The sequence below is a fragment of the Mercenaria mercenaria genome, chromosome 3 (genome assembly GCF_021730395.1).
Source record: "Mercenaria mercenaria strain notata chromosome 3, MADL_Memer_1, whole genome shotgun sequence".
Classification (NCBI taxonomy): domain Eukaryota; kingdom Metazoa; phylum Mollusca; class Bivalvia; order Venerida; family Veneridae; genus Mercenaria; species Mercenaria mercenaria.
Window position 1 is genome coordinate 87,809,930 of NC_069363.1, and position 26,118 is coordinate 87,836,047.

At 33.5% G+C, this 26,118-nt stretch overlaps 1 protein-coding gene across 1 annotated transcript; it reads left to right on the forward strand.

The window, feature by feature from the left end:
* Positions 1–2,789: 2,789 nt before the first annotated feature.
* Positions 2,790–24,009, forward strand: LOC123524144 (receptor-type tyrosine-protein phosphatase mu-like). The gene is made up of 22 exons (XM_053539183.1): positions 2,790–2,887; positions 4,707–4,815; positions 6,271–6,492; positions 8,742–9,746; positions 11,470–11,590; positions 11,797–11,921; positions 13,214–13,443; positions 13,632–13,719; positions 14,698–14,777; positions 15,143–15,179; positions 15,295–15,392; positions 15,894–16,013; positions 16,450–16,601; positions 17,019–17,154; positions 17,352–17,501; positions 17,825–17,924; positions 18,487–18,557; positions 19,943–20,074; positions 20,415–20,540; positions 20,990–21,135; positions 21,968–22,103; positions 22,261–24,009. The coding sequence occupies exons 2-22, from the start codon at positions 4,722–4,724 to the stop codon at positions 22,396–22,398; spliced, it is 3,507 nt and encodes a 1,168-aa protein (XP_053395158.1). The 5' UTR covers positions 2,790–2,887; positions 4,707–4,721; the 3' UTR covers positions 22,399–24,009.
* Positions 24,010–26,118: the final 2,109 nt, after the last annotated feature.

The following is a 26,118-nucleotide window of genomic DNA, read 5'->3' on the forward strand; positions in this document are numbered from 1 at the left end:
CAATACAAATTAGTCTGACTCGTGAATATAGAGAATAATAGGTTAGTGCCGTAGATGCGAAAGTTTATCTGGCGAGGTGGAGGAGGTTATCGGGTGAGCCGAAGGCGAACCTGATAACGTCCGGAGCCGAGCCAGATAAACTTTCTCCATCTTAGGCACTAACCTATTATTCTATTTATCTTGTCATTACTTCATTTTCCGATATTTGGCAATTTATTTTACAAAAATAAGTGTGTGAATACCGCTTTAATGACGTCATATTCGTAATGACGTCACTTATATAATGACGTGATTACCGGCAAAATCGCAATAACTTCTTCGTTTTTGAATAAAAACTAATTATTTGACCACTCATTTTCTTAGTTCGGACATTTCCAACACAATGATGATGGTTTCGTTGCAAAATTTCTTATGACAACAATATCGATCATAAGGTCACATGATCAACTGACCGTATATCACTGGTCACATGATCAACTGACGGTATATCAAGAAAGATATACGGCACCCTGATATCGGGTCGAAAATACTGCAAGTGACAGGATAAAGTTATTTCTCTTACTTAAAAACGATTTGTCGTAATTTCTATAAAATTGAAGTAAAAGTTTCAATTTGCTTTAACATTTTTATTATGGACGTTTCTATTTTCAATATTAAAATGCGGAGATGATAACTGTGTTTTTGTGAGTCATGTTTGGACATTTTATGTCTGCTGCAATAGACACATTTGTTAAAAATGTTGCTTTAATTGTTTGCAGATACGACATTCTTGTAACTTTTTAATCATTTTTGTCATAGAAGTGCCGTATGGAAATTTTATATTTGAAAAATTTATTTATAATGGCACATACTACAATTCAGATTTAAACTAGAAGTTTTGCTGTGCGTTATTTTATTCCCCCACCACGACAAAAGAGTTTAGTTTTCAAACAAAAGGCTAGAGCTACACCCCTTGGTAGAAATAAAAACTAGCAAAACAAAGCTCATAATGATACTTTTACAAAATAGTGTACCTTTTAACAATAAACTTTACATAAAAAACACTGGAACAATTTATTAGTACACATATATAGAAACGTTAAAGCCAAAGTTAATCTCGTTTAATATTCTGAGAATAAATATAGTAATTTTAAATCTTGAAAGCGTTCTTGAAAAACGCAATTAGACCCCACAGGCAGATAAGGAGATAATGATTGTTTCGGGAGATACGGCATTTCAATACAAACTCAGCGGTACAAAATGTACCAAAATCTCACTTTTGCCAAAAATGTAGATACGACAAATCGTTTTTCAGTTAGAGATTTTTAATTACTAGTTATGCTGAAAATTATTTGTAAGCAATATTTAAGCAAATTTGTGTGTGATGGCTGAACCGTTCCTATATTCTGTGCAATGGACAATACTTAACAACCTGCTGGAGTTACTTACGCTGTTGATGAAGAAAATGTATATATGGGAATATTACAGAAGAAACATTGGGACGGGAGTCTGTCTAAATGCAAACATATATGGTCACTCAAGAGAATATATATTTTACCGGTAATCAATTACTGAGCAGGCTTACAGTTACGGATAGTATCCTGCACCCAAAATGTTTACAGTATTTTATACAATATTCCCTTCCTGAGGGAACTGCGTAACATGTGTTTGAAAAAATGCTTTGTTTCAATTGTTATGAACTTCTACTAAGGTTAAGTGGGTACAACTTCCTGTCACTGCACATATAAGGGCATAATATTACTTTGAAGAGCATACCAACTTGTGACAAAGTTTAACAAGACAAACAGAGGACTCTGTTTTAAACTGTAAGCCTTTTACAAAATTGATGGCGGGTTTAACATTATGTCTACATCGTAAGGACTATGCTCAATTTTTGTTCATCTCTTTAGAGAATAAAACTATCTATTTCCATGTAAACATCCTGCAACGTTATCATCCAATGCATAGATTTGATTAAAAAGGCACAAGATGAATAAGGTTCCGCTGAAAACGGTAATGTTAATGAGTGTATTGGACTATACATTTCTCTGATTGCAGTGATCGTTGACAACGTTTTAAATTTTCTTGGTTCATCGAATTCTTTTCGTCGGGGATTTGAAATCACCGTTGTCTAATATCTGTGCGCTCGAAATTATCTCTTAGCGCCGAGTTCGGTTTGAAAATTTAAAGAGGAATTATACATCAATTTTCATGAACACTATTTAGTAATGAAATCTACAAGAAGATCCTTGTGATGTATAGCAGCAACTAAGCTAAATAATAGCAGAATCGTTTCGATTGATTCTGTTCATGTGCAACACAAACCACGCCCAGTTGCACATGCTTTATAATAAAACTGGGTCTAAGGAACCAATACCGGTACTGGTGAAATATGCGGGAAACTTTCTTATTGTTACATTTTCAGGATGATTGATACAATGTATATAAACACTAACATGCTAAGAGCATGCCTGCTCTGGACTGTGATTTTTTTTTATTTATTCAGTGTTTTTGACAGTTTTAACATGGTGTAAAGTTAATTCATGAAGTTGTACAAGTTTAAAGCAGCTATCTTTTATAATAAAGATTACCATCGAAATTATTTGTTAAATGTATAGTTTTCCATTCGACTGGGAAACATTCGTTGAGACAATCTTTTTACTTCGCATTTGCTTGCCCCCTTCCTCCCCCCCCCCCCCCCCCCCCCCCCCCCCCCCCTACCACGTTTCGTTCTCTGTGTAAAATGACAGTTGAATACCGCTAATGGTTATCTATTGCCTGTCTACTTTTGATAGTATTGCTGTTTTATAGGACAACTTTTCTGATCCGGCAAGATACCAGGAAGCTTTAAAGTTCTGAAATGAAATGTTTCACTATTTAGAACGCCAAACGTCGAAAAGTGTTGAAGGTAAATTTTATTTTCGAACTATATTCATGAATTTGAACTATTTGAAATTGTTTTACGTATATGTAATTTAATAATTTCCTAGCGATGAAATATTTTCTACGATAATGTTGAGTTACAATCAGAGTAGTAAGTGTTTCTTTTGGTGTAAGGAATTGTTACCGGTCATCATTGTACCAGTACGGATATATGGCCTTTCACATACAAATGTATGTGATCCATTAACAAGTACAGGCTCCAGTTATATATTACTTGTAATTTGTTATTTGCACGACTGATAGGAAAATTGATAATTCCTGCGTTCGATATTTAAGTTTAAATTTATGTTATTTCGTAAAATCTTTAAAATCGCTGCAGGCGTGGCCTAGCAATTAAAATAAAGCATAGGCAAAAATAAGTGTACATGTATGTTAAATGTACAGATACTATTTGAGCAGGAAAAGAAAACACTTTCCACGGGTGACTGCATTAAAGCGGATAAAAAACGCGAAAATTAACTTGACAAACTTAGGCCCGTCCTAAGGGTTTCATATATAAATATAAAGTAAATCGGGCGTAAGAACTATATGTATACTTTCTAAATACTGTATTAAAAAGTCATTTTGAACAAATTTACTTCATAATGGAAGCATTTAAATATGAAAAATTAATACACTTAGTCTCAGAAACAAAACCTATCAATTTTCTCAGTAATCAGAAAAATTGCAAAAAAGATGATGCAATAATTTACTTCATATCTATGTAAAAAAATGTGGCGCGACAGTGTTATTTAGTAACATGTAAAACGAACGGTACAAATAACACAGCTGATGTAGAAACATTCAGGATAAAATAGACAATTTTATCCAAGTGCCTTGTAACTAAACCCAGCTTCTTACAGGGCGATGTTCGATCTTCATAGACAAATGAAAATATCCTATCTAGGTATGTTGTTATGCAATAGGGTCAGCGCATAAAAGTGTACCAATCTGCTAGACGATAGCATTTATAAGCTATGCACCGAGGAGTTAGAAGGCACAATTTTCTAAAACCTGGTGGCAGAAGGTTGACAGACGAGGTTCAGCGTTTATGGGACCAATGCATATTTATTGAATTAAGTAAAATAATATAATAATGTATCAACATATATATATGTATTGTTGGATATTATAGATAATAGCATATATAAGCCAAGCAGCAAGGAATAATTGCAAACATATGGGTTTTTTTTAAATCTCAATTAATGTGTAAATCATAGGCTGAACTTTATTGCGATAGAACTCATATGTTGTTGCATTAATTATATTGTCTGTTGGGAGCCTAAGCACAAAGGCCAGTCAAGTACAGTAGTTCCAGTCTGTGGTAGGTTAAGATGAACATCATTATCTGTATGGTACATGTATTACTTTAAAACATTGTGTGATTTGTCCGATCCCTGGAATTATTGAGCTCATAGCTAAAGTCGTTTCAAATTATTTGTAAACGAATCATTTAGGCGAGGTAGCCTGAAGGAAAGTATACGACGTATATAGGTCACACCTGCTATGCGGTATACCATAGTTTGTAAGTTAGTCGAAGACATATACACATTGCGACTGAACCAATTTCGTTACTCAAGATAAAGAAGGTGTAGTATCACCCAAGGTAAGAAATTCAATAAAGTGACAGATAATTATGTACTACTCTCATTCACTATGATCACATAAATAACATATAAATAATGGATAAGTGACAGAAAGAAATGATTGTTTTGCGAAAATGTAAAATCATGGCCGTTGAATAAATGAATATTTCTTAATTTAATTTCAGTAATAATTTCTAACAATAATTATTATATTTTCAGCATACAATCAAACCAATGGACCAATTACTTATTATACAATTGTTATTTACATCATTTATGGTTCGTCCTCGTGCCATATTTCTAGATGAATCAAAGAACCAACTTGAAGGTGATTTTAATTTTAATTATTTTGCGAATTTAACTGATACAGAGTGAAGTAGATACTGCCTTGTACATATGAATATTAGCTAACCCTCATATTATACTAAATGTATATTTAAATGTATTGTGTTAAGTCATACTATATGTATATTTAAATGTATTGCGTTAAGTCATACTATATGCATATTTAAATGTATTGCGTTAAGTCGTACACAGCAGTCAATAATGTTGTTTTCATAAACGACATACCAGTTTTGTCATCAATTATATATATTGACCTTTTAGCGAGTCAGCCAAAACTTTGTAGGCCAGCATTTGATCAAGTTGTTCATGTGTCAAGGAATTAAGCCATCTTACAAGTACAACATCGAACATTGCGCACGAACCAGATGGCTCATAAAAAGTTAGGAACCCGCTCGATAAACAAACAACATAATAAATCCAACAAAGGTTTTAACACCGTTAAGCGTTCGATCCTTAAGAATTTGTTAACTTGTGTCTTAAAATCGTCCTTTTGATCACTTTGTTCACACTGCAACAAACGCGGTGTGTGCTATGTTTTAGACGTTTCAGCTTTAAAATTAAACAACATATGTTCTATGAAAATATAGAATAAAAAGAAGAGTCTATATTTAGTTTTAATGTCAATGTTACATGTCGAACATATTTTTTTATGTTTTTGGTTATATCTAATGTAATAAGCATTTTTATCACAATAAAGAATATATAAAATATCAAATTAAAAAAAAACAAGACCTGTTTCAGCAAGTTCTATAGTAGCGAGATAAACACACAATGTAGAAACAATACATTGAAAGTTGAGAACTATTAACAATAGCAATCTTTATTGTGACAAGCAACCATTGAAATACCTTGAAAATGTTAATTAATCTAATATGAAAAAAAGGTTTAAATCCTGCCCTGATCATATTAAAATCCAATCAATATCAATTCCAAATATTTTCAATTATTTCACAATGACTTAAACAGAGTTTGATATATCCAAATAATATAAATCCTCTCTTTAATCCAATCATTGAAGGTAATTTTTAATCCACAAAGTTAGTGTATCCATCAAATGTTAAATGTAAACACTAATAATATTTTGCTATTTAAAATACAGAAAACTTCTTCATTAAGATCTTACTTAAGGTTCTGCCCTGTCCTTAGCCAGTTTCATACTTGGTTCCAGCACTTTCATGTACAACCAAGAATAAAAAGACGATTCTAGGAAAATCCAGATTAACGAAGACTTTTAAGTAGTGTAAACCCTCTTTATATGGAATTTTCTTGAAAACCACTGTGACAGTCTATAAATAACTTATTGACACACATGATGTCTCAAAACTAGGACATGCTTTTCTATCAACAATGAGTCAATATAAAATTAATACTAAATACAATGAACATAATGGGGATTTAAACGTTCATAACAATATAATCGTTATTATATGATTTCCAGGTCATTTACCTCAAAATGCTGAAGGTTGTCCACTGCTTATTCCCGTATTACAGAATTGCAAATGGAGTATGATAACTGGTGGAAGAAGTACTATTGGCGATTACAACAAAGTTGGAAGCATAATACAATTTTGGAAATATTTATCAACTACTAGTGTCTATATGTATTGTCAGTCAAATGGTACATACAATAAAATATCGGAATGTGTACGAGTTAGTAATGGTAAGTGAAACTTTATACTAGTATTCATTTTATAGTTTCATAATATACCACTATTGACATTTTAATTGTTCTATAAGACTGTCTGTCAAATATATTGGGTAAGAAATGTATTAGTGTGTGACAAACACACCCCGGGGTGTAGAATAAATCCTGTGTTTAAATGTACATACAACATAAGATTTGTTTAAGGTCAATGTTTTTCCTGCCGGTATTATTTTTATTGTTTATAGTTGCTTGTTTGTTTTTGTCACAAACTGACATACGGGCGTCAAAGTATAGACTCTTATTGCATCCTCTTTTTTCGAATAGTTGAGATATTGAGATTAATGTCAGATTTCACGTCTAGAATCCAATACATGGTTTTCTGCATTTGATGACTTAGATGTCCGTATAACATTCATTAAATTCAGTTCAGTAATAAGGAAGTTTTTTAATTTGACACTTTATCAAATTATGTTTTTATCCCCCAAATCGATGTAACGGGCCTTAATTTGTACAATGTATTTTCCCGAGTAAACAATCAATATCACGGCTCTACCGTGATTCACGTGCAAAATTCATTGTTTGGCGGGACATACAAATTGACAAGTTTAGATACACTTAGTGCACACCACATTACCGACTGTCAGACTTCTTCGCGATTTGATGGGACAAAATTTAAGCTGTGGAATTCTTTTACGTGCAATTTTTGGAAACTTAAGCATCTGTAACCTCACTGTAAAACCTACATTTTCGTATTTGTCGTGTTGAACGACCTATGGAGTTTCCACTTTTTCTATTTTATTAGAGATCTCGGACTGCAACATCTGTAATTGTAAACTCCATTGAGCTCAACATTTTCTTCCTTTTTATTTATCAATTATCTATTTTCCTTTCATCGCAAATATTAATTCATGTTGATAAACTTGTCAATATTGTACCGAGTGTTAAATATATATTGTTCTAATAAGTTCAGTCCCCTGTTCGACCATCCTGTCACAGTGTTTCTGTTATCTTTGGTATGCTAAAGTAATAAGCAATCGTACCCTTAAATATAACAATACGGTTGCCAAAACGGTGTCAGTCTGGCAATTGTATTTGTTTTCCTTCTAAATATCTAGCCTTTCGGCTTCCTAATGAAAGCCAGCAGTTTTATGCATAACCAAGAATAAAAAGAAGAATCCAGAATAACACAGACTTTAAAGCACTGTAAACACTATGTCCTTGAAACCTTCTAGAAAACCATAATTTTTAATAACTCGCTGAAATACTTGATGTCTCATAGCTAGGACATGTTTTATCAGAAAACAATGAGTCATCAATATAAAAGAAAGAATAATAAAATAATAAAATGATGCAGAATGGAGAATGAAATTTATTTCAACCAAAATTTCTTGACTTGGATCTAAAGTTTTATGTGAACGCTCACTTGATGTAAACAACTACTATTTTATTTCACACAGGACAATAGAGCTCTATTTATCTACATTCCAAAATGAAAATGACTCAGTACGATAATTAAATAATTTTATTAATGTGTCCATATAAAAGACTAACAGTATACAGGCCGAAGGCTCTAATAACCCTTGGATTTAGTAATCTTTAAGGTGTGTCTCCGTACTGGAAGTTAGAATTTGACATTCTCTTTATAGCAAACAAATGAAATGGAATTGATTATGATCCCACCTGAGTTTATGTTATCATACGGACTACGTTTTATGTAGCCTTTCTGGTAATGATATGTAAAAACAAATATATACAAAAACAGGAATAGTCATTTTTATATTGTTAAAAGTTTTAATCAAGAATTCTCTGTAACAAATATAATTTTGTTCGTAGATAAGTTACCCTTACTAAACTACGAAACGTTAATTTATTATCATGACATAACTTGAGTGCAACAAATGTTTGTCCCGGTGACATAAATTTTTTTATCGTAACAAAGAAAGCCACGTTTGTATGAGTATTATTTAATGTGTCAAAATGAATTTAATTTATTGTCAAAAGTACTTTTTATTGAGATATATAATTTATTAAATATCATAATATTTCAGTTAACACAGTTTCAAATTTGTAATTTAGTCACTGCGTTTCTTCTCAATAAATTTGCATTTTTGCAACAAAGTTTCTCTGGGAAATTAAGACCGTGTATTGTGATTCCAGTTTACCGAATTTGAAGTAACAAGTTCAAGTATGATACTTTTATCTATAAAACACTGTTTCAAATTTAGTTTGTCAGATATTTCAGGACGCATGATTATATATTTCAGCCGGATGCAATGCACCTTCAAAATCATCACAGACTCACTTGCGTTTTAGTCCGGTTGATCCGTGGTTTTCTATTGGAAGAGTTTTGAGGTATTATTGTGGTGACCCCGGTTATGATTTGATTGGAAATGCCACAAGCACCTGTATAAAATCAAAGGTTTGGAGTAGCCACATACCGACTTGTGAATTAAAACGTGAAGGCTGCCAGTATCCTGGCAGTTTCGAAAACGGATATTATTTAGATTCAAATATGGATGTCTACAGCACTGGAATTAAATTCGTTAATGAAGTTATCGTAGCGTATTGTAATGAGAAGTTTTCATTTCACAATCAACTTATAAAAAGAACATGTCAGAGAGGAGGTGTTTGGACGGGAGGGAAGCCATATTGTGTTTTGATAACCTGTGAGCCACCGAAAACACCTTCAAATGCATTTTACACATTTATAAACGGGAGTAGATATACATACGAAAACATGTCTGTAGGAACAAATATTTATCTTAAATGTAAAGAAATGTTTCATTTAACTGGAAACAACTACAGTGTGTGTCAGTCTGACGGAACATGGGCTAATCTTAACCATTCTTGCATGCGAGTTACTTGCAAAGGACCTACGTATGTAACAAATGGTGGCTATTATACAAGTAATAATATTAGATACACAGGCTGGAGTGTCAGTTTAAATACATACATTTATGGATTTTGTGAAATAGGATATGCCTCACCCCATTACAACTCACGCACGTGTACAGCTGATGGAAGCTGGTCCGGTGTGGCACCGAATTGTTCTAGGATCACATGTAAAATACCCTCAGCGTATAACAATGGCGAATATTATTTAAATTTTGGAAACTTCTCAGACTTTTTAGTATTTCAGTTAAATGATAGTATTTTTGTAGAATGTCAAACTGGCTTTACTTTAACAACAAGTGAACAGAGACACTGTGTACATAGTGGCAACACCGGAAAATGGAGTGGAGAAGATCCTGTTTGTTCTCCAGTCACTCGTAAGTTGCTGGACTAACTACTAAGCAAACTTTATCGCCGCCATTTAAATCATTTGAATCGAATCTGTCTCATGGGATTGCAAATTGATTTCGTTTTAAGTAATAATAAGCGTATGTTCAAATGCCAAAAAAGAATATAAATAATGGAATCGGTGAAAAGATTTATTCGAACCTTTTATCGCAACAAAACAACATTTACAGAAGACTCGGTTTTACTGAATCTGTTCATGAAAAGGTAATGAAATGTGCTACAGCCCTCAAGCCCCCTAGTACCGATTTAAGTGTAATTCTGTTATAGTAAAATTGAATGTAGCCTATGACCCCAAAGGACCAGAAAATACAGTATCACTGTGTCCAAGATCGGGGAGACCTTTTACAGCCGTTTGTTATAGAACGCAACCAAGCAAAATAATTATAGCAAACTAGGTTTGATTGAGTCTGTTCATTGGATGTAAAGACATGTGCAACACTCCACATGCCCTACCAACTCCTTCCCTTGTAGCGGCTAAAGAGGAACTCTTTTATAGTAAAAATAAATGTACTCTATGACCTCAGAGGACCAAAAAAGTACAACATTGAGCAACTTAGTGGTATGTTATATTTTAACAAGGTGTTCTATTACTATCCAATGATTTTAATACAAAAGGTTGTAGGTAATTCCTTTCGTCAAAAGAGATATTACTCAATAAAGTTCAGCCCATTCTGTATTTCACTATTAAGTTTTTTTACATGTATTGTGTATAATGTTATGGTTTCTGCCTGTTTATGATGTCATGTTCCACTGATTGAAAATGGTCGATATGAGCCATTTGATAATAAGATTGTTACTATCATCGAAGAAAAAATCGGTCTAACCAAAATTTGATAAATTAACGTATAATCACTGAATCTTGACGCTTTATCAACTTGAAGTATGAAGATATGTCGAAATCATTCATGGGTAGGAAATGATATCTATTGTAACAGCCAGTTGTGCAAATGCTTGGTCATTGTTTGATCTGAAATTAGAGGAGAGAATGTGTCATTTGGCTTAGCGCAAACATATATTTCAACCAGGACTGAACTAATCTGAAGCCCTTTCTAAGAATATTTCTTGAGTTCACTGTAGCAGGACATGTGCGGATATTGTGGTTTGTTTTGTCAGCCGGAATTTTTTTGTCGGTCGGTCAGTTGCAAAAACTAATGACAGAGGCACAAATATCTTTCACACTTATTTAGGAAGAATTTAAAGGTTTTTTTCTTGCAAGTGCTTTAGCAGGTACTGCACGTGGTTTCCATTGTGTCATTTCACTAATGACCGCATGAACATGTACAAAAATACATGCTGACGTTATATTAAAAATACGTATACTTGGAGACATGTTGAACTGTCTTTTACTGGATTAAACCAGCGATCGATCTTAAATCAGAGCTTATTGGCCTCTCGCCTTTCGGTCCAATCGACACAACCATTTTACAACAGAGAGATGTAATCAGCATACTTGAAGGTCTTACACAGTTTTGATTGGCCTACACTCCGACTTTTTGCAGTAAATATACAGATATTAGCATATAATGCGGCGATATAAAATTATCGCTTTTCATTTGACGTTATTCAAAGGAAAGCACAGGTAAAGGTGTTCGTAATGCGTAGTTAGTCACATATGATGTTATGCTTAAAATACGAAGGGTAACTCATTTTTTAGCAATTATTAACAGTTTTAAAACACGTCTGTATTTTCAGAAATGTCACAGGAAGATTTGAAAAATAATGGACAAGATGTTATTATAGCTGCCATTTGTAGCACCATCAGTATTCTTTTATTAGCAGCTGGCATTGGTGTCTTCTTTGTTGTGCGTAAAAGGTAATGAAACAATATACTGATTAAAAATACCCTCCTAAATATGGTAAATGCACACTCTTAATAATGTATTTGTTAATATACGAATACGAAAGGCGCTTAAAATCCTATAGAGTATGGAAGTAAATATTTATTTATCTATTTATTCATTTTGAAAATACATGTATTTGACATTTAGGAAACAGGTCGTTTTTGTTTCATTATTACAGGCGACGTTTAACGAGACGGAAACAGCCGATGTGCTACTATGGACGTCGTGAGGGAACAGCTAACAGTCTTGGGAGAACCAGTAATGATTATAATGACAATCAAGAGACTCAGTTCGATTCTGAATGTATGGGAAATATTTTTATATTGAACTGACACTATTTTTCAAATAACATGCACTAAACTATGACAAATTGTTAGAACTACTTTCGTGTTTTGAAAATACATGTTATGCTAGTATTATTGTTTCTTGGACTTATCAAATATAACAAAGGTTAAAACAAACAAATTGCATATAATAGCCTATGATATTTGTCCAATTAATTCCGATTGTGGAAAAACTCGGATATCGAGAGTCAACAATGTTGTACAGTGTAACTTCTGAAAACCGCACACTTTCGGGACCAGAAGAAAAGTGTAGTTATTTTTGTTTTGGAATTTTCCGGTAATTGGAATACGGAGTGATTTAGACAAATACAACTGCATACCATGATTCAGCAAGTTCAGACTCCCAAATTATTTTAATTTTGTCCTGTAGGGACAGTTCAGTTTTACGATGTTTCTACGTTCTCTTAGTCATTTTAATTATGAAAATGATGACGATTTCGTAAAATGCCGCGATTTTAAAAGGTTTTTCATTTCTTTTACCTTTGAAGTTGTGACAGTTTGAGAAACTGTTTGATCAAATAAGAAATCAAAATATTGTCCGAAGTTATATCTTCCCGCTTGCTTATTAGTTTCTTAATTAAATGCTCTGTTTTACTAACACCGCAATTAGAATTAAAAGTCCATGAAGATGTTTAATGTATACATCGACATTTAAACTGCTATCCATTTCTTTAATGGAAGATCATTTTCTAATTATCGCGATCCTCGGCGGAGCTTGATCCTTTGATTGACAGGTTGCGATTCTAATGCGTGTCAAAATAATCGGTCACCGCTAATTGGTAAAGGGTGGAAACACAGAAGGAACTGATTTGCAGTCGAAACATATCTACTCGTTCGTTACGTGCGGGTATTTGGAAGTTTTTTTTTCGAAAATCATCATGTGTTCAGAATTTGGAAGTTTTAAGAAGAACGGTCTATAGAAAAAAATGAAAAAAGTCGGGACTGAGAAAATCGTCCGATTATCAGAAGTTTCTAGTTTTTGCACGATTCGGTATTCAGAAGTTTCACTGTACTTAGTCTGCAAAAATGGTCTATGTTTTTGTCTGGAAGATTGCATTCGAATGGTGATCCATTTCTGATTGTTTATTTTTTATTCATGTTTCTGCAATGTCTTTCTGCAATCATTTTTAAAGGCTTGTTAACTTTTTCCGAAACTACAAAAATTTATAGAAATTCATAAATTCAAAGTTAGAAACAATATTACATTAGATTGCTTCATAACAGTAGCTGCCTATTTATCTATCCATGTAGCACATGCAAGATCTGTACAACAAGAAGGTGAGCAGGATTCTTATTGTACTCCAAATAACACATATATCAATACAACTTTGGCTGCACAGAATATTGATGCAATTCCGGAACAAGCATATTATGACTTTAGGAAGCCTATGACATTGCCAACCACAGCAATCAAAGTAGAGAATCTACTAGATCTTGTAACTGGTAACACTGAAAAGGAACGGTTTGAAAAAGAGTTTAAGGTAATCTTATATTTTAGTTGTCTTGCTGTGGCAATACCTCTGTCATTCCATTATTATATTTCTGCATAACCTGTATAGGACGTAATATTTACCGTTTATAAGACAACAAGTGTTTAATTGCAATGTTGTTGTAACATTTATCTAATCAGTTCTATCGTACGATAATATTGCTCGCAAATTTGTTTTAGGGCCTGCCTCAAGGTATGACAGAAAATTATTCTGATGCCATGAAATCACAGAACAAAAAGAAGAACAGATACACTAACCTGTATGCATGTAAGTTCTAGAATATCAATAATCAATCTTCCAAATATATTTATGAAACTTAATATCGTAATATATCTAAGTTATATGTTCAATGTAGTGAATTATTTTAGTAAATAGGAAGTAAAGTGTGTTGTAGCTGCGCTGATCAACACATGTGCATGAATATTTTACAATATATTGCTACCATGTACAAAATAGGTTAAATATTTTAGTAGTAAGTTTTAAACTACGGAACTTTTTGATACTTCAATTAGTCTTACAATCCTCTTATGGTATTGTAGACAGAACATTATCGCAAATGAATGATCTGTATAGATTCTATAGCCTAAGACAAGATCCATTCACGATCTTTTTCTTTCGCAAGTGAAGTAAGGAACTGACGTGTCAGTAATAATTACACAAACCGTGTTAAATTCATCAGAAACATTACTTCTAGGTTACGTGTCGTGTATTTTGTAAAATAAATGTCACACGTAATCTGTTTTTCATTCCATCTTATGTATATAAATTGTTACTTCAATATAGATAATCACGTGAGTATATCTGTCTTCAAAGTAAGCTGCCTTTCGAATATTTTACAGGCCCGTAATACTTTTGAAATCAATGGAAATATTTTAACATTTTAGTAAAGCTTTCATTAAGCAATTGGAAGCATAGAATGACCTTGATAGTATTATGTCTACTACGGATCTTTTTTTAAATATTTTCTGGTCATTTGAGACCATGGAGTTAATTCATTTATATTGTAATAGATAATCATTTAAGCCAGTTCTAGTGTGTGTGAGCTTTGTTTAACGTTTCAATACCTGTCATGGATGAGTTCCATCAAATCGAGTATGCAGTTCATTTGGTTGCATTCTATGCTTACATTTGTTGTCATCATGAGAAAGTAAACTTATATTCGCTTCCTTGATTTAAATACACACACACACACACACACAAATATATATTCAAATGGCAGCAAAAACTTCCTTCCGTATGTTTTAGATAACGACACGCGAGTTGTTCTTGGCATAGATGAAGGGACAAGTTCAGACTCCGATTATATTAACGCTTGTTACATTAATGTATGTATATAACTTAAGTAATAGTAGTAGCAGTAGTACTAGTACTAGTAATAATAATAATCATATTATTAATAATAAAAATAATTACTGAAGGTAACATACAAAGTTACAAATGATAAAAATGATATGCATATTTCCAGGATGCCATTCAGTTAACAAAATGAACAACAATAAAATGATAATATAGAAATATTTACAATTTCACGAATCGATTTTATCTGAAAAGGCGAAAAATATGTTTCAATTTCAAGAAAATATAACACGAGTAATCAGTTCCAAAGCTTATTCAGTTTGTATTTATAAGGTAAGAATGTAAAAAGATATATCAAGGAATTTTTTATATTCAACTGTAGTTCTTATTTTAGGGCTTCAAGCAAGTAAGGAAATACATTGCGTCACAAGGTAAGAATTTGTCTGCTTAATCTTGAATTGCAACAATACAATAACACTGTTAATGGTATCTATCATATGATTAAATGAACATCAAACCCAGTAAACTTAAATAATAATATTTCAGGGCCAACAAAGGAGACACTACAAGATTTCTGGAAGATGGTATGGCAGGATGATAGCTGTAAAATTGTTATGCTTACTAATGTTATAGAAGAAGGAAAGGTAAAGTAAAAGTATATTGATTTATGTTCATATAATGCATTTTGTGATGGAAAATTTATGTAGTATATATCCCTTATACTTAACTGTATCAACTTGTTCTATATTTTTATTCCACATCTATACGCATTTTGAAAGTAATAATTTGCTTTTCTTTCAAAGATGAACAGAATATCAGAAGGAGTGAAAGTATTTACTGCTCATCACAGGCCAATTTAAAACTAACAACTGCATAATTTTATGTTTTTCATTATGGCAACCATCATGTAAGACGAAACTATTGTCCGTTACCATTGCTAACAAACTGTTATATTACAGCATATATTAACAATACAACACACTTCAAGTATCGTTAGAGCTACGATGTCACGTTGTTCTGTACATTTGTAAATTTGAAAATTAAATGGGAACGCTCCCGAAAGTTTGCAATGAGAATACTTACAATGTATATCTTTTCCTTGTGTTATTCAAAACTCACTACTTTGATAATTTGTGTAATTGTAGAATAAATGTACACAGTATTGGCCAGAACATGGAAATGAAATGTTTGGAAATATAGAAATTCGCGTAAAGAAGATTGAGCAATTTTCACAATTTACTTTACGGACATTCGCGTTAAAAAAGGTAACGACTTTTAATAAGAACATTTATGAACAGTTAATACTAGGTGTACTAGAAATATGATACATCGGATGTAAAGTGTTCAAACTGTATTAAAAATGTCGAAACATAAGCTCAAAGAATGTTATCGAAAAGTAGTCATAATATAAATATGGATAAAATGTGATGTTTACACAATATCATAGAAATAAAACGAAAATCCGTTGTATCGACGTTAAAATGCCTTAGTTCCACTACAACATGCACTGTTTTGATTCCATTTCTACTAAACACTTGCGAAGCAATATTTTAGTATTTTACGTATTAATTGGTTCTTTTCAACAGAAGAATGCATAACTTTTGATGTAGTTTTATACCCTATTTTTTGAAAGAAAACAAACAATACATAATTTTGTTTATGATTGTTACTTACTCTATAATGTAGTTATGCTATATTCAGGCTAACTTGGCAGAGAAGGTGGTGACCCAATTCCATTTTACTGCATGGCCAGACAAAGGTATTCCAAGACACGCCTCTTCACTAGTGCACTTTCTAAACAAAACTAATAATGCACCTGTACGTGGAAAAGGACCCATGATCGTTCACTGCAGGTAAGTTATTTTTATCGTAACTGTATGAAATTATTTTTGTTTTATTTGCATTGTTTTTGCATCTGGACTTTTATATTTTCCGACAATCAAATAGTTATATGAAACGCTGTATAAAGTCCCTAAATCGTCAAAGGTTTATTTCATTTCTTATAATATTTTGAAAGTATATAAACATAACACATTTAAAATTTCCAATCTGATCATCAATCTTATATTTACAAGAAGACACAAGTAATTAAAGAGAATTTCCTTTAACAGTAAAAAGACTTACATGCTAGGGTTACCCCTTATACCCAAACGTTTTACTTTATCTGTTAAACTATTACCTGTCCGGTGTTTTTTTTTTCTGAAAATTGTATGAATTTACACGCAATATTCAGCATATTTTGATGATAATTGGTTGTGATTATGTTAAAGTGCTGGCGTTGGACGAACTGGTACTTTCATTGCACTAGACTATCTTACGGAACAGGGAAAGACTTTGGGATACGTTGATGTTGCTGGCTGTGTAACAGCTCTTAGGAGACAGAGAGTTAATCTTGTACAGACACTGGTAGGCAAGATAAACGTTTTAATACTTCTGCATGAACGTCCAACAGTTGCAATATAAATTTTATTAGTGTGAACATATTTCCAAAAGTAGTACCACCATTTCCCACGAAGTACGGTTTACATTAATGTAATTATGTAATATATTGCTTGATCACGGTCTTATATATATAAGTTTGTTCTCCTATTTACTTCAAATAGGATCAGTACATTTTCGTGCATCAAGCCTTGGTAGAATCTATAATGATGTCATCCTGTGCTGTACCTGCCCACAAGTTCCAACAAGCCTTTCAAGAACTACTGACAACAGATACTGTCAAGAAGAAGAGAAAAATTTGCATTGAGTTTGAGGTACATTCTTATGAATTTGATAGTTCAAAATAACAACAAATTTCAAGATAGTGCCATAGATTTTGTGTAGAAAAATTGACATGAAAAACAATTTCAAAAGTAGAGCTTAAACTTGGTATACATTTAATGTATTTGATCATGATTTATGTCGGAAACCAACATCTACTAAAATATGCAAGTAATCATTCAACAAAAAACACCTCCTACGTTGAAAGATATAAATAAAGAATTATTTCCAAAATATATTTCCAAAACACACATGTAAACTCAAATAACATTAAATTTAATCATAGACATAAATAAATAGATATCTTCTCTTTTAGACACTGCAAAAAGTATCACCAATTACTGAAGATTGTGAATATGTATCAGCAAAATTTGTCAGAAATCGAAGGAAGAACAGAGACCCAGATATACTGCCCGGTACATCAGATTATTCATAAGAAGAAACGCAGAATGAAATGACTAAATAGTATATATGATAAACAGATGAGAAAATATATCTAGTTCAACTTTGCGATCAACGGACTTTGTTATACATTAATATAGCCTTATCTGGTAAATTATGACTCTCTGCAAAAGGTATCGCATGATCTTAAATAAGATTTAATATGAAGGACATTCCTTTATCTCGTTTCAAACAGTTTCATGTTTGCAGTTTTAAAGGAAGACAAAGATTGAATTATTACCCATAAAAGTATCTATCATTATTCTAGATTAGAAAAACGTGATAGAATTTAACTTAATCAAAATAACTACTAGAATTGTTTTTTTTTTTCAAGTGAATTAATCTGATAATAGACCCCTGCAAACATAAGTTTCAAATTAAAGCGTAATCTTTCCTAAAAATATTTGCCCAACTGACAAGGAAGAAAATTAGAAATTAATATTGACTATTTGTCCAAAAATAGATTTATAATATCTGGACATTGCCATCAAAATTTTTAAATTGAACCTCACTATATGTGTTTGTTTTCGTTTACAGTGGAAGAATTCATGCCTACCTTGACATCAGATGGAGGAAAGACAGAATATATCAATGCTGTTTTCTTACCGGTTATTTCATTTATTCAGAAACGATCATTTTGTATTCCTTTTTAGTTTATTTGTAATAATATAAAATCTCTTCATTCCTGTCAATTTAATTTACTTTAGCTTTATTTAGCTAGATTTTTCATAGAGAGACTATACTTCTAAGCTTCGCACAAATGTATCAACACATATTGAAGTGTTCTATGGAAACGGCCTTTTTTTACTTGTAGAAAAAGGATTTGATTGGTCATGAACCTAATCATTCATTAATTTACTACTTTTATCTGTACAGTTAACTATAGTGATGTAATCATTCACCTTTATCTCCATTTTGATAAATCACACTCGACTTATACAAAGAATAGATCACAGATATCCCATTGAACAAAGGCAAATTGACTAACTTGATATGATTTATGTCGTGTAAGTTTGCAACATTGTACAGCCGCGTTAATACCCTGGTCATAAGAATGCTACGAGCTCCGTACAAGTAGATTTTCAGTCGAATTGTGGCAAACTCGCACGGCGTCCGTACGGACATTGTTGCACGGGTTTTTAGAACTCGTAGAGGACTCGGAAACTCGATGAAAATTTTTTGCTGTTCCCCAGTGTTCTCTACGATCTCGTAGAGATTGTCGAAGTCGAGAGCAGTTTTCAGGAGCACCGTACGGGAACCGCACGGGGGCCGGAAGAGCTCGTTCAGGCATCAACGATGTTCTTTCGGATTTGGAAAACTGCTAGGCTTGCCGATGCTCACACAACAATAGCAGGGGACTCGCACGGTCAACGTACGATGTCCTTCGATATTCAGGACACCGTGCGGAGAACGTGCGATTGTACGACTTCCTTAGAGGGCATCGTACGAGGTACGGCGCGGCTCCCTGCGAGCTCCGAACGACTTGTCTGCGATGTCCTTACGGATATCCTACGATTGCATCCTCTAAATATCGTATGGAGATCGTAGGTACTGTGACCACACACTACGATTGTACAGAGACCATAAGGTGTCTAAATCGGTGGTAGGATTATTTAAAACCGTACGGACATCGTACCTGTAATATGTCGAACTTATACTTAATTAGATCCAGATGTAGATAACAATTTATTTATCCTTGTGTATCACCATTTGCAATGTGTAATACCCCGGTCACTATAATGCTACAAGCTCCGTACGAGTAGGTTTTCAGTCGAATTTTGGCAAACTCGTACGGGGACTTTTTGTATTCATAGAGCTCCGAGTTCTCTATGAGCTCGTTGAAATTTTCGAAGTAGGGAGCAGCTCGCAACAGCCCAGTAAGGGCCCCTGAAGAGCTCGTCATATGCATCGCACGATGTTCGTGTGGATTTGGAATACTGGCACACGGTTAATGTCATATTCTTGCTGTTGAAACATAGTTTTTGTGTTACAGAGTTACAATGAAACGAAAGCATTTATTATAACACACACACCATTGCAAACAACTCGAGATGATTTTTGGATGCTTGTCTGGGAACATGACATTCACTCTATTGTTATGATGAATAGCTGTCAGAAAGTCATGGTAAATAGTCAATATATGATTTATATGAAGAACTGAAAACTTGGCTGTGGCATCCCTTCCACATTATTTATCTATTAGCTGCTAACATTTCAGAAACAAAAATGTCTTTATGAATTAAAGTGACAATTATTTTGCTTGGTAATAATTGCTCCCGGATTTGAAAATACACTCAAACCTGTCTTTAAAGACCAACATTTGGGAAAAACAATAAGTGGTCATTATTGACAGGTGGTCTTTATTCACAGATTAAAGTAATCAAGTAGTTCTTCCTCATAAGGAAAAAAAAACGGCAAAAAGGTCTTATTTACCTGTTTACATAATACAAGTAGTATGTTTCCAGAATGAAGAGAAATATTGGCCGGAAAGGAAACCAGTCGTATTTGGGAAAATCGAAATATCAACTGACAGTACTGACAACATGAATAACCATCAAGTATTGTCGCTATCTCTTAAGAAATCGGATAAGGTATAATCTACTAGTAAATTTCATTTCAACGTTGAAGAATGCTCTGCGCACGTGTCATTAAAATATCTCAATTAAAGAAAATGCATTTGATTTAAAGAAAGTTACTGTCTACTTCTTTTATTAATCGTACGATATGTTAATTCACCAACAGTTAATGATTGTATGCAAAGTCTTTTTTTCTCCAGACAATGGATGCAGCAACTTGCAATTAACGGGGGAAAAAAACGCTTTGAAAATACAAATAAAAACAAAGACAAATATCAAACAGGGAATGCCACGTACCAAAATCGCAGCCTCCCCAAAATGAAACCTACAGCCCGCAAGACTCAATGATAAATAATATTACACGCAATCACCGAAATACAAGACAGAATCTGTAAAGAGGAATATGCCTTGTACTTTGAAATGTAATAGTTTTTTCACTTACGTACTTATTTAATTAACTTAAGACACGACGTATCAGGCTATTCCAGTGTGGGGAATGGCCTGAAAACAAAAGCCTGCCTGATTCGCCGAGTGTTATCTTGTCCTTGATGGAAATTGTACAGACTTGGCAACAGCAAACTGGAAATCAAAAGATCCTCGTTCATTGCATGTAAGTTCTTGATATCAAACAATGATGACAATAAATACTTTTTGTAACTGTGTTTTAATATAACTGTCTACAATGCCCCCTCATGCGTTTTTAAAATTAAACACCTTTGAAGAAAATATATGAAAAAAAGTAAATTTTGACAGATCGTTAAAATAAGCAACAAAACAAATACACAACAGTTATGTATATTTAGAGAAAGAGTTTCAAATATACTTACAAAGGGAAGTTGGAACATATCTCTGTTTGTCCTGTCGAATACCTGTGAATCTCCTTACTTTTAGGATAAAATGTTTAAGCCAATTTAATGACTTTACCAAAGTTTAAAATGATTTTTATATAAATACTGACGGTAAAAATACCAAAAAAGTCCTCTATATGCACATCACTCTTCTTTCGGACAGTTGTGAAAATGGGTCATTCCTCTCAATTTGAGCTTTTTTGTAAAGGGTTATACCGTCGATTAATAACGTCTTATAAAGTTCTATCGAACTCAATATTATCAATTACCTGACGGTATAAGTTCATGTGCAATATTGAAAGTGTTGTTATTCTAAAGGTAAAATTAAATGCATTATGGAATTTAAAACAGACTGAAGAAATAACATTAATTATAGCATAAGTTCCTTTCAGATACACTTCCTTATTGAAATGATGCTTCTGAGTATGAAAGATTAACTGTATAAACGTTCTAAATATATCTGCTATAATGTCGAAATGCGAATGAAAGTGTCATTATCCTTTACCGATTTCACCAGAAGACTGTTATAGAGCATATTACTGACATATTCCTCGATAATAGTAGAAACTAACAGTAAATGCTTTATCCATGTAGGAACGGAGCAGACAGGAGTGGGTTATACTGTGTTATCACATCAGTCATAGAGCGAATGAAGATTGAGCAGGACGTCGCAATAGCTCATGTAATCGAAGAGATGAGAAATGCCAGAGAACAGATAATAACGTCTCTGGTAAGTGAATGACAAAAATTGCAAAACTCCCCAGTAATATACAATATACTTGTATTGCAATATATTTGCATTGCAGTATAATATATGTATTGCAATACATGTGTTTGTAATTAAAATCGTGAGTATGAACTTTACATTACTTATATTATATTTTCAGGAGCAGTATCAGTTTTGTCACGAAGCGGTGCTTTCCTTCATGCAACAATATGACACATATTCGAACTTTCAATACCAACCTGAGGAAGAGCTCTCATTTCTTAGTCTATCATCGACAATCAATGAAAGTGCTATATAATGTAGAGTAGTGAATGTGATGTATAGTTGATATGTTAGAGTCATTTTTAGACGAATAAGTAAATGCAAGCCCGAATGCGACGTTATCCGAACCAAGGTTAACATTTTCTTAGTTTGCGTTCGCTGAAAAACTACTTGCCTGTTAAGTATTTTCCAAAATATTTTTTCTTAAATTGGATGAATATTTATGTGTAAGTAAATCTGAGCTTCCTGCCATTAACGTCAAATTATGAATATGACATCACTGACATGTTTGGCAAGCATATCGTCTGAGAATCAGTGTTGAAAAAAGGTTAGCGTTTTGACAAAACCATGGAAAGAGATAATTGATATCCTGCACAAGGATTAAAAGAGGACGCCATGAAGAACGCACTATTTCATCAATGGTATAGGACTTTTTAAAAGGATCAGGGAGTATCGCTGACAACCAGAACCTATGGTAAAATGTTAAAAGACAATAATATCTGGCCCAGTTAACGCCTTGAAATGGATCGATCACCTGAAAATTATGAAACAATAAAAGAACCTAAATGTTTATAACCACATGCACTACTATAAATTTTGGAATGCACGGTGTCATTTATGCTTTAATCGTACATTAGTTCTCACATGTTTTACTTGTAGAATGGTCAGAAACGAGTAATTTAAGAATATCAGATCTTTTTATTTACGACTGATTAACTGAACAGAGCTTACCATAAACAGTAACACTAATGGGTACAATATACACAATGCCTTCTGTCTAATTCCAAAATACTGCTTAAGAACTATTGGCCCGAAGGAAACCCAATTGTAGTTGGAAACACTAAAATTCCAACTGACTGTATTGATAAGATTAATGCTCATCTTATAGTGTTCCTTACTCTACGAAAAGCAATGAGGTAAATGCCCATATCAAAGAATGCCCTCCCATAAAATGTCATAATTCAATAAAAGTAAATATTCACTATTATCTAACATACTGCATGTAAAATGGATTTGTAGAGCCTGCATCATAAAGATGCGTACAATTTGTCACAACAGAAATATTTCTACGACTTAAAACTAAACAAAGGAGTTTTAAAGATTTTATTAAAAATGCCTCGTTCAGAAATGTATTAAGAGTATTTTATGTGAACATGATTGAATATTGTGTCGCCCCGGAAGAACCTTATGTGGATAAACTTTCAGTTCTGAAAGTTCAGAAATACATTTATCTTAATATTCTCTATATAATGTCTATTATGCTTATATCATCCTGAATACATGTTAACATTTATGTATGAATTTTTTGTCGTATGTATACATTAACCTTCTCTTGATATTCTGTAACCACGCATTTTAAATGTAAACAGCCGTACTTCATTACTACCCTAAGCGCAGTATCACAGTCATGTAATTTAAGCATTTAATGCAGTTGTATATTCTTTGTTGTGTCGATGAGCTTGTCATGCTTAAGACGAATACAATGTATGCTATTTTATGTTGTGATTAAAATTGTTTTGGCAAAGGAAGCTTTCTGAACCTGAATGAGAGTCGAAATAATTACATGTGTAATTCACAACATAATTATTATAGTACCCTTTGATGTATAAATTTTACATTTGTCAATAAAAAGATGGATTAACACAAAGGTTATGTGTCAATTTTTCACCAAAAGAAAACAAAGCAGTCTGAAAGACAGTTAAATCCCCCGCCACTGTTATGGATAGTGAAAGGGTAAACCTTTGACCTTGAGCTGTTACCTTGACCTTGAACTGATATGGCTGAATCAGGAATTATGCATATCGTCTTGATGAGTTGATCATTTGACCCAAGTTTCATGAAAACCCTTCAAAGGGTTAAGGAGATACTGAGCTCAAACCTCTGACCTTGAGTTTTGACCTTAACCTTGAGTTGATATGGCTGACTCATGAGTTCTGGATAAGGTGATCATGTTTGCTGAAAATCCTTCAAGGGGTTTAGGAGATACATAGTGGACACAAAATGGAAGGCTCAAACATTTGACCCTAAGTTGTCACCTTGACCTTGAGCCAACATGGCTGACTCATAAGTTCCGCATATCATCTTGATAAGGTGATCATTTGTTCCAAGTTTCATGAAAATCCATTAAGGGGTTCAGGAGATACAGAGCGGACACAAAATAGAAGACTCAAACCTTTGACCCTGAGTTGTGACCTTGAGCCAACATGGCTGATTCATAAGTTCTGCACATTGTCTTGATGAGGTGATCATTTGACCTAGGTTTCATATGAATCCTTCAAGGGGATTAGGAAATACAGAGCGTACACAAAATGGAAGGCTCAAACCTTTGACCATAAGTTGTGACCTTGACCTTGACCTTGAGCCGGCATGGCTGACTCATAAGTTCTGCATATCATCCCGATAAGGTGATCATTTGACCCAAGTTTCATGAAAATCCTTGAAGGGGTTTAGGAGATATAGAGCGGACACAAAATGGAAGGCTCAAACCTTTGACCCTGAGTTGTGACCTTGACCTTGAGCCAACATGGCCGACTTATGAGTTCTGCACATAGTCTTGATGAGGTGATCCTTCAAGGGGTTAAGGAGATATGGAGCGGACACGAAAGTGTTACGGACGGAAGGACGGACGGAAACCATTCCTAATAAAAATAGACTGAATGCTTCAATATTTTACCAGTCTGATATTGATTGCATTTATAGAATTGAGGAGATCAAAATAAGTTAGTGTTGTTTTTATAATGTATTGCGGCTTTTAAGATTTAGTATTTCAATCCAACATACTAGTTAGAATTGATCATTTTCTGCTATAATATGGTTTAAAGGATAATAGATACAGCACATAATGTTATCAAACCATAAGTTGTGGTTTAAAACATTGTAAAGTTACTTGTAGCGAAGCACTTGATTTCTAGATCTTGTTAATTGAAGGTAATGTTCTACAAGTGCATGGGTGAACGCACTCGCAAGCATAAATAATTGTAAGCTCAAATGTCTTGCCTGGTCAACGGTTACCATTAAATATATTACATTAAAGTTTTTATAATGAAAACGAAGTCTAGAAGTGTAACTAATATTTCTCCGGAACGAGTACTTATTAACTGGTACGTTGATTACTGGAATAATGTCGGATGCAGGCGTTCCGACTTCGGTTTTGAACGCCGTTTTAGCTCTACTTCTTATGTCACAAGGAACGAGATTACCGTTAACAAAAAAACAAACCCATAGTCTACAAAGGACATTTTTCAACAAACTAGGAACTGTTTTTGTGACGGCCTTTAATATATACGTATCTGAGAGGAATATATTGGGACATGGCAGTCTCATAGGTTTGTATCTGGCTTCTTCACTTTCAAACTTATCACGTAAAGAAGTAAGGTTCCTCTGCAAATCAGCCTATATACATGTGGTATTATTTCTTAGCGGAGCTACATTCTGTATAATGTCTTGTTTGATTCTAATTCATTCAAGCTCGATTATGATGAAAGCTTCAAGCTTAAATGAACTACTCTTGAGTCCGCCTTCTGGTAAAAACCGCACTGGTGTCATTTGAGAAGGAGTGGTCGTCACCCTAGTGGGACGCGAACCCACAACATCCAGGTTGAGCGGCCGACTCCTTAACTACTAAACCACCGCATAAGGTCTGGAAATGGTTTCTAAAAAATTTAACATGAACCCGCCCATTTCTTTTGTTTATGTTTTTGTTTAGTTCCAATATTACGTCTCGCATCGGGGGTGCCATTTAACGTGGCTCTTCTTT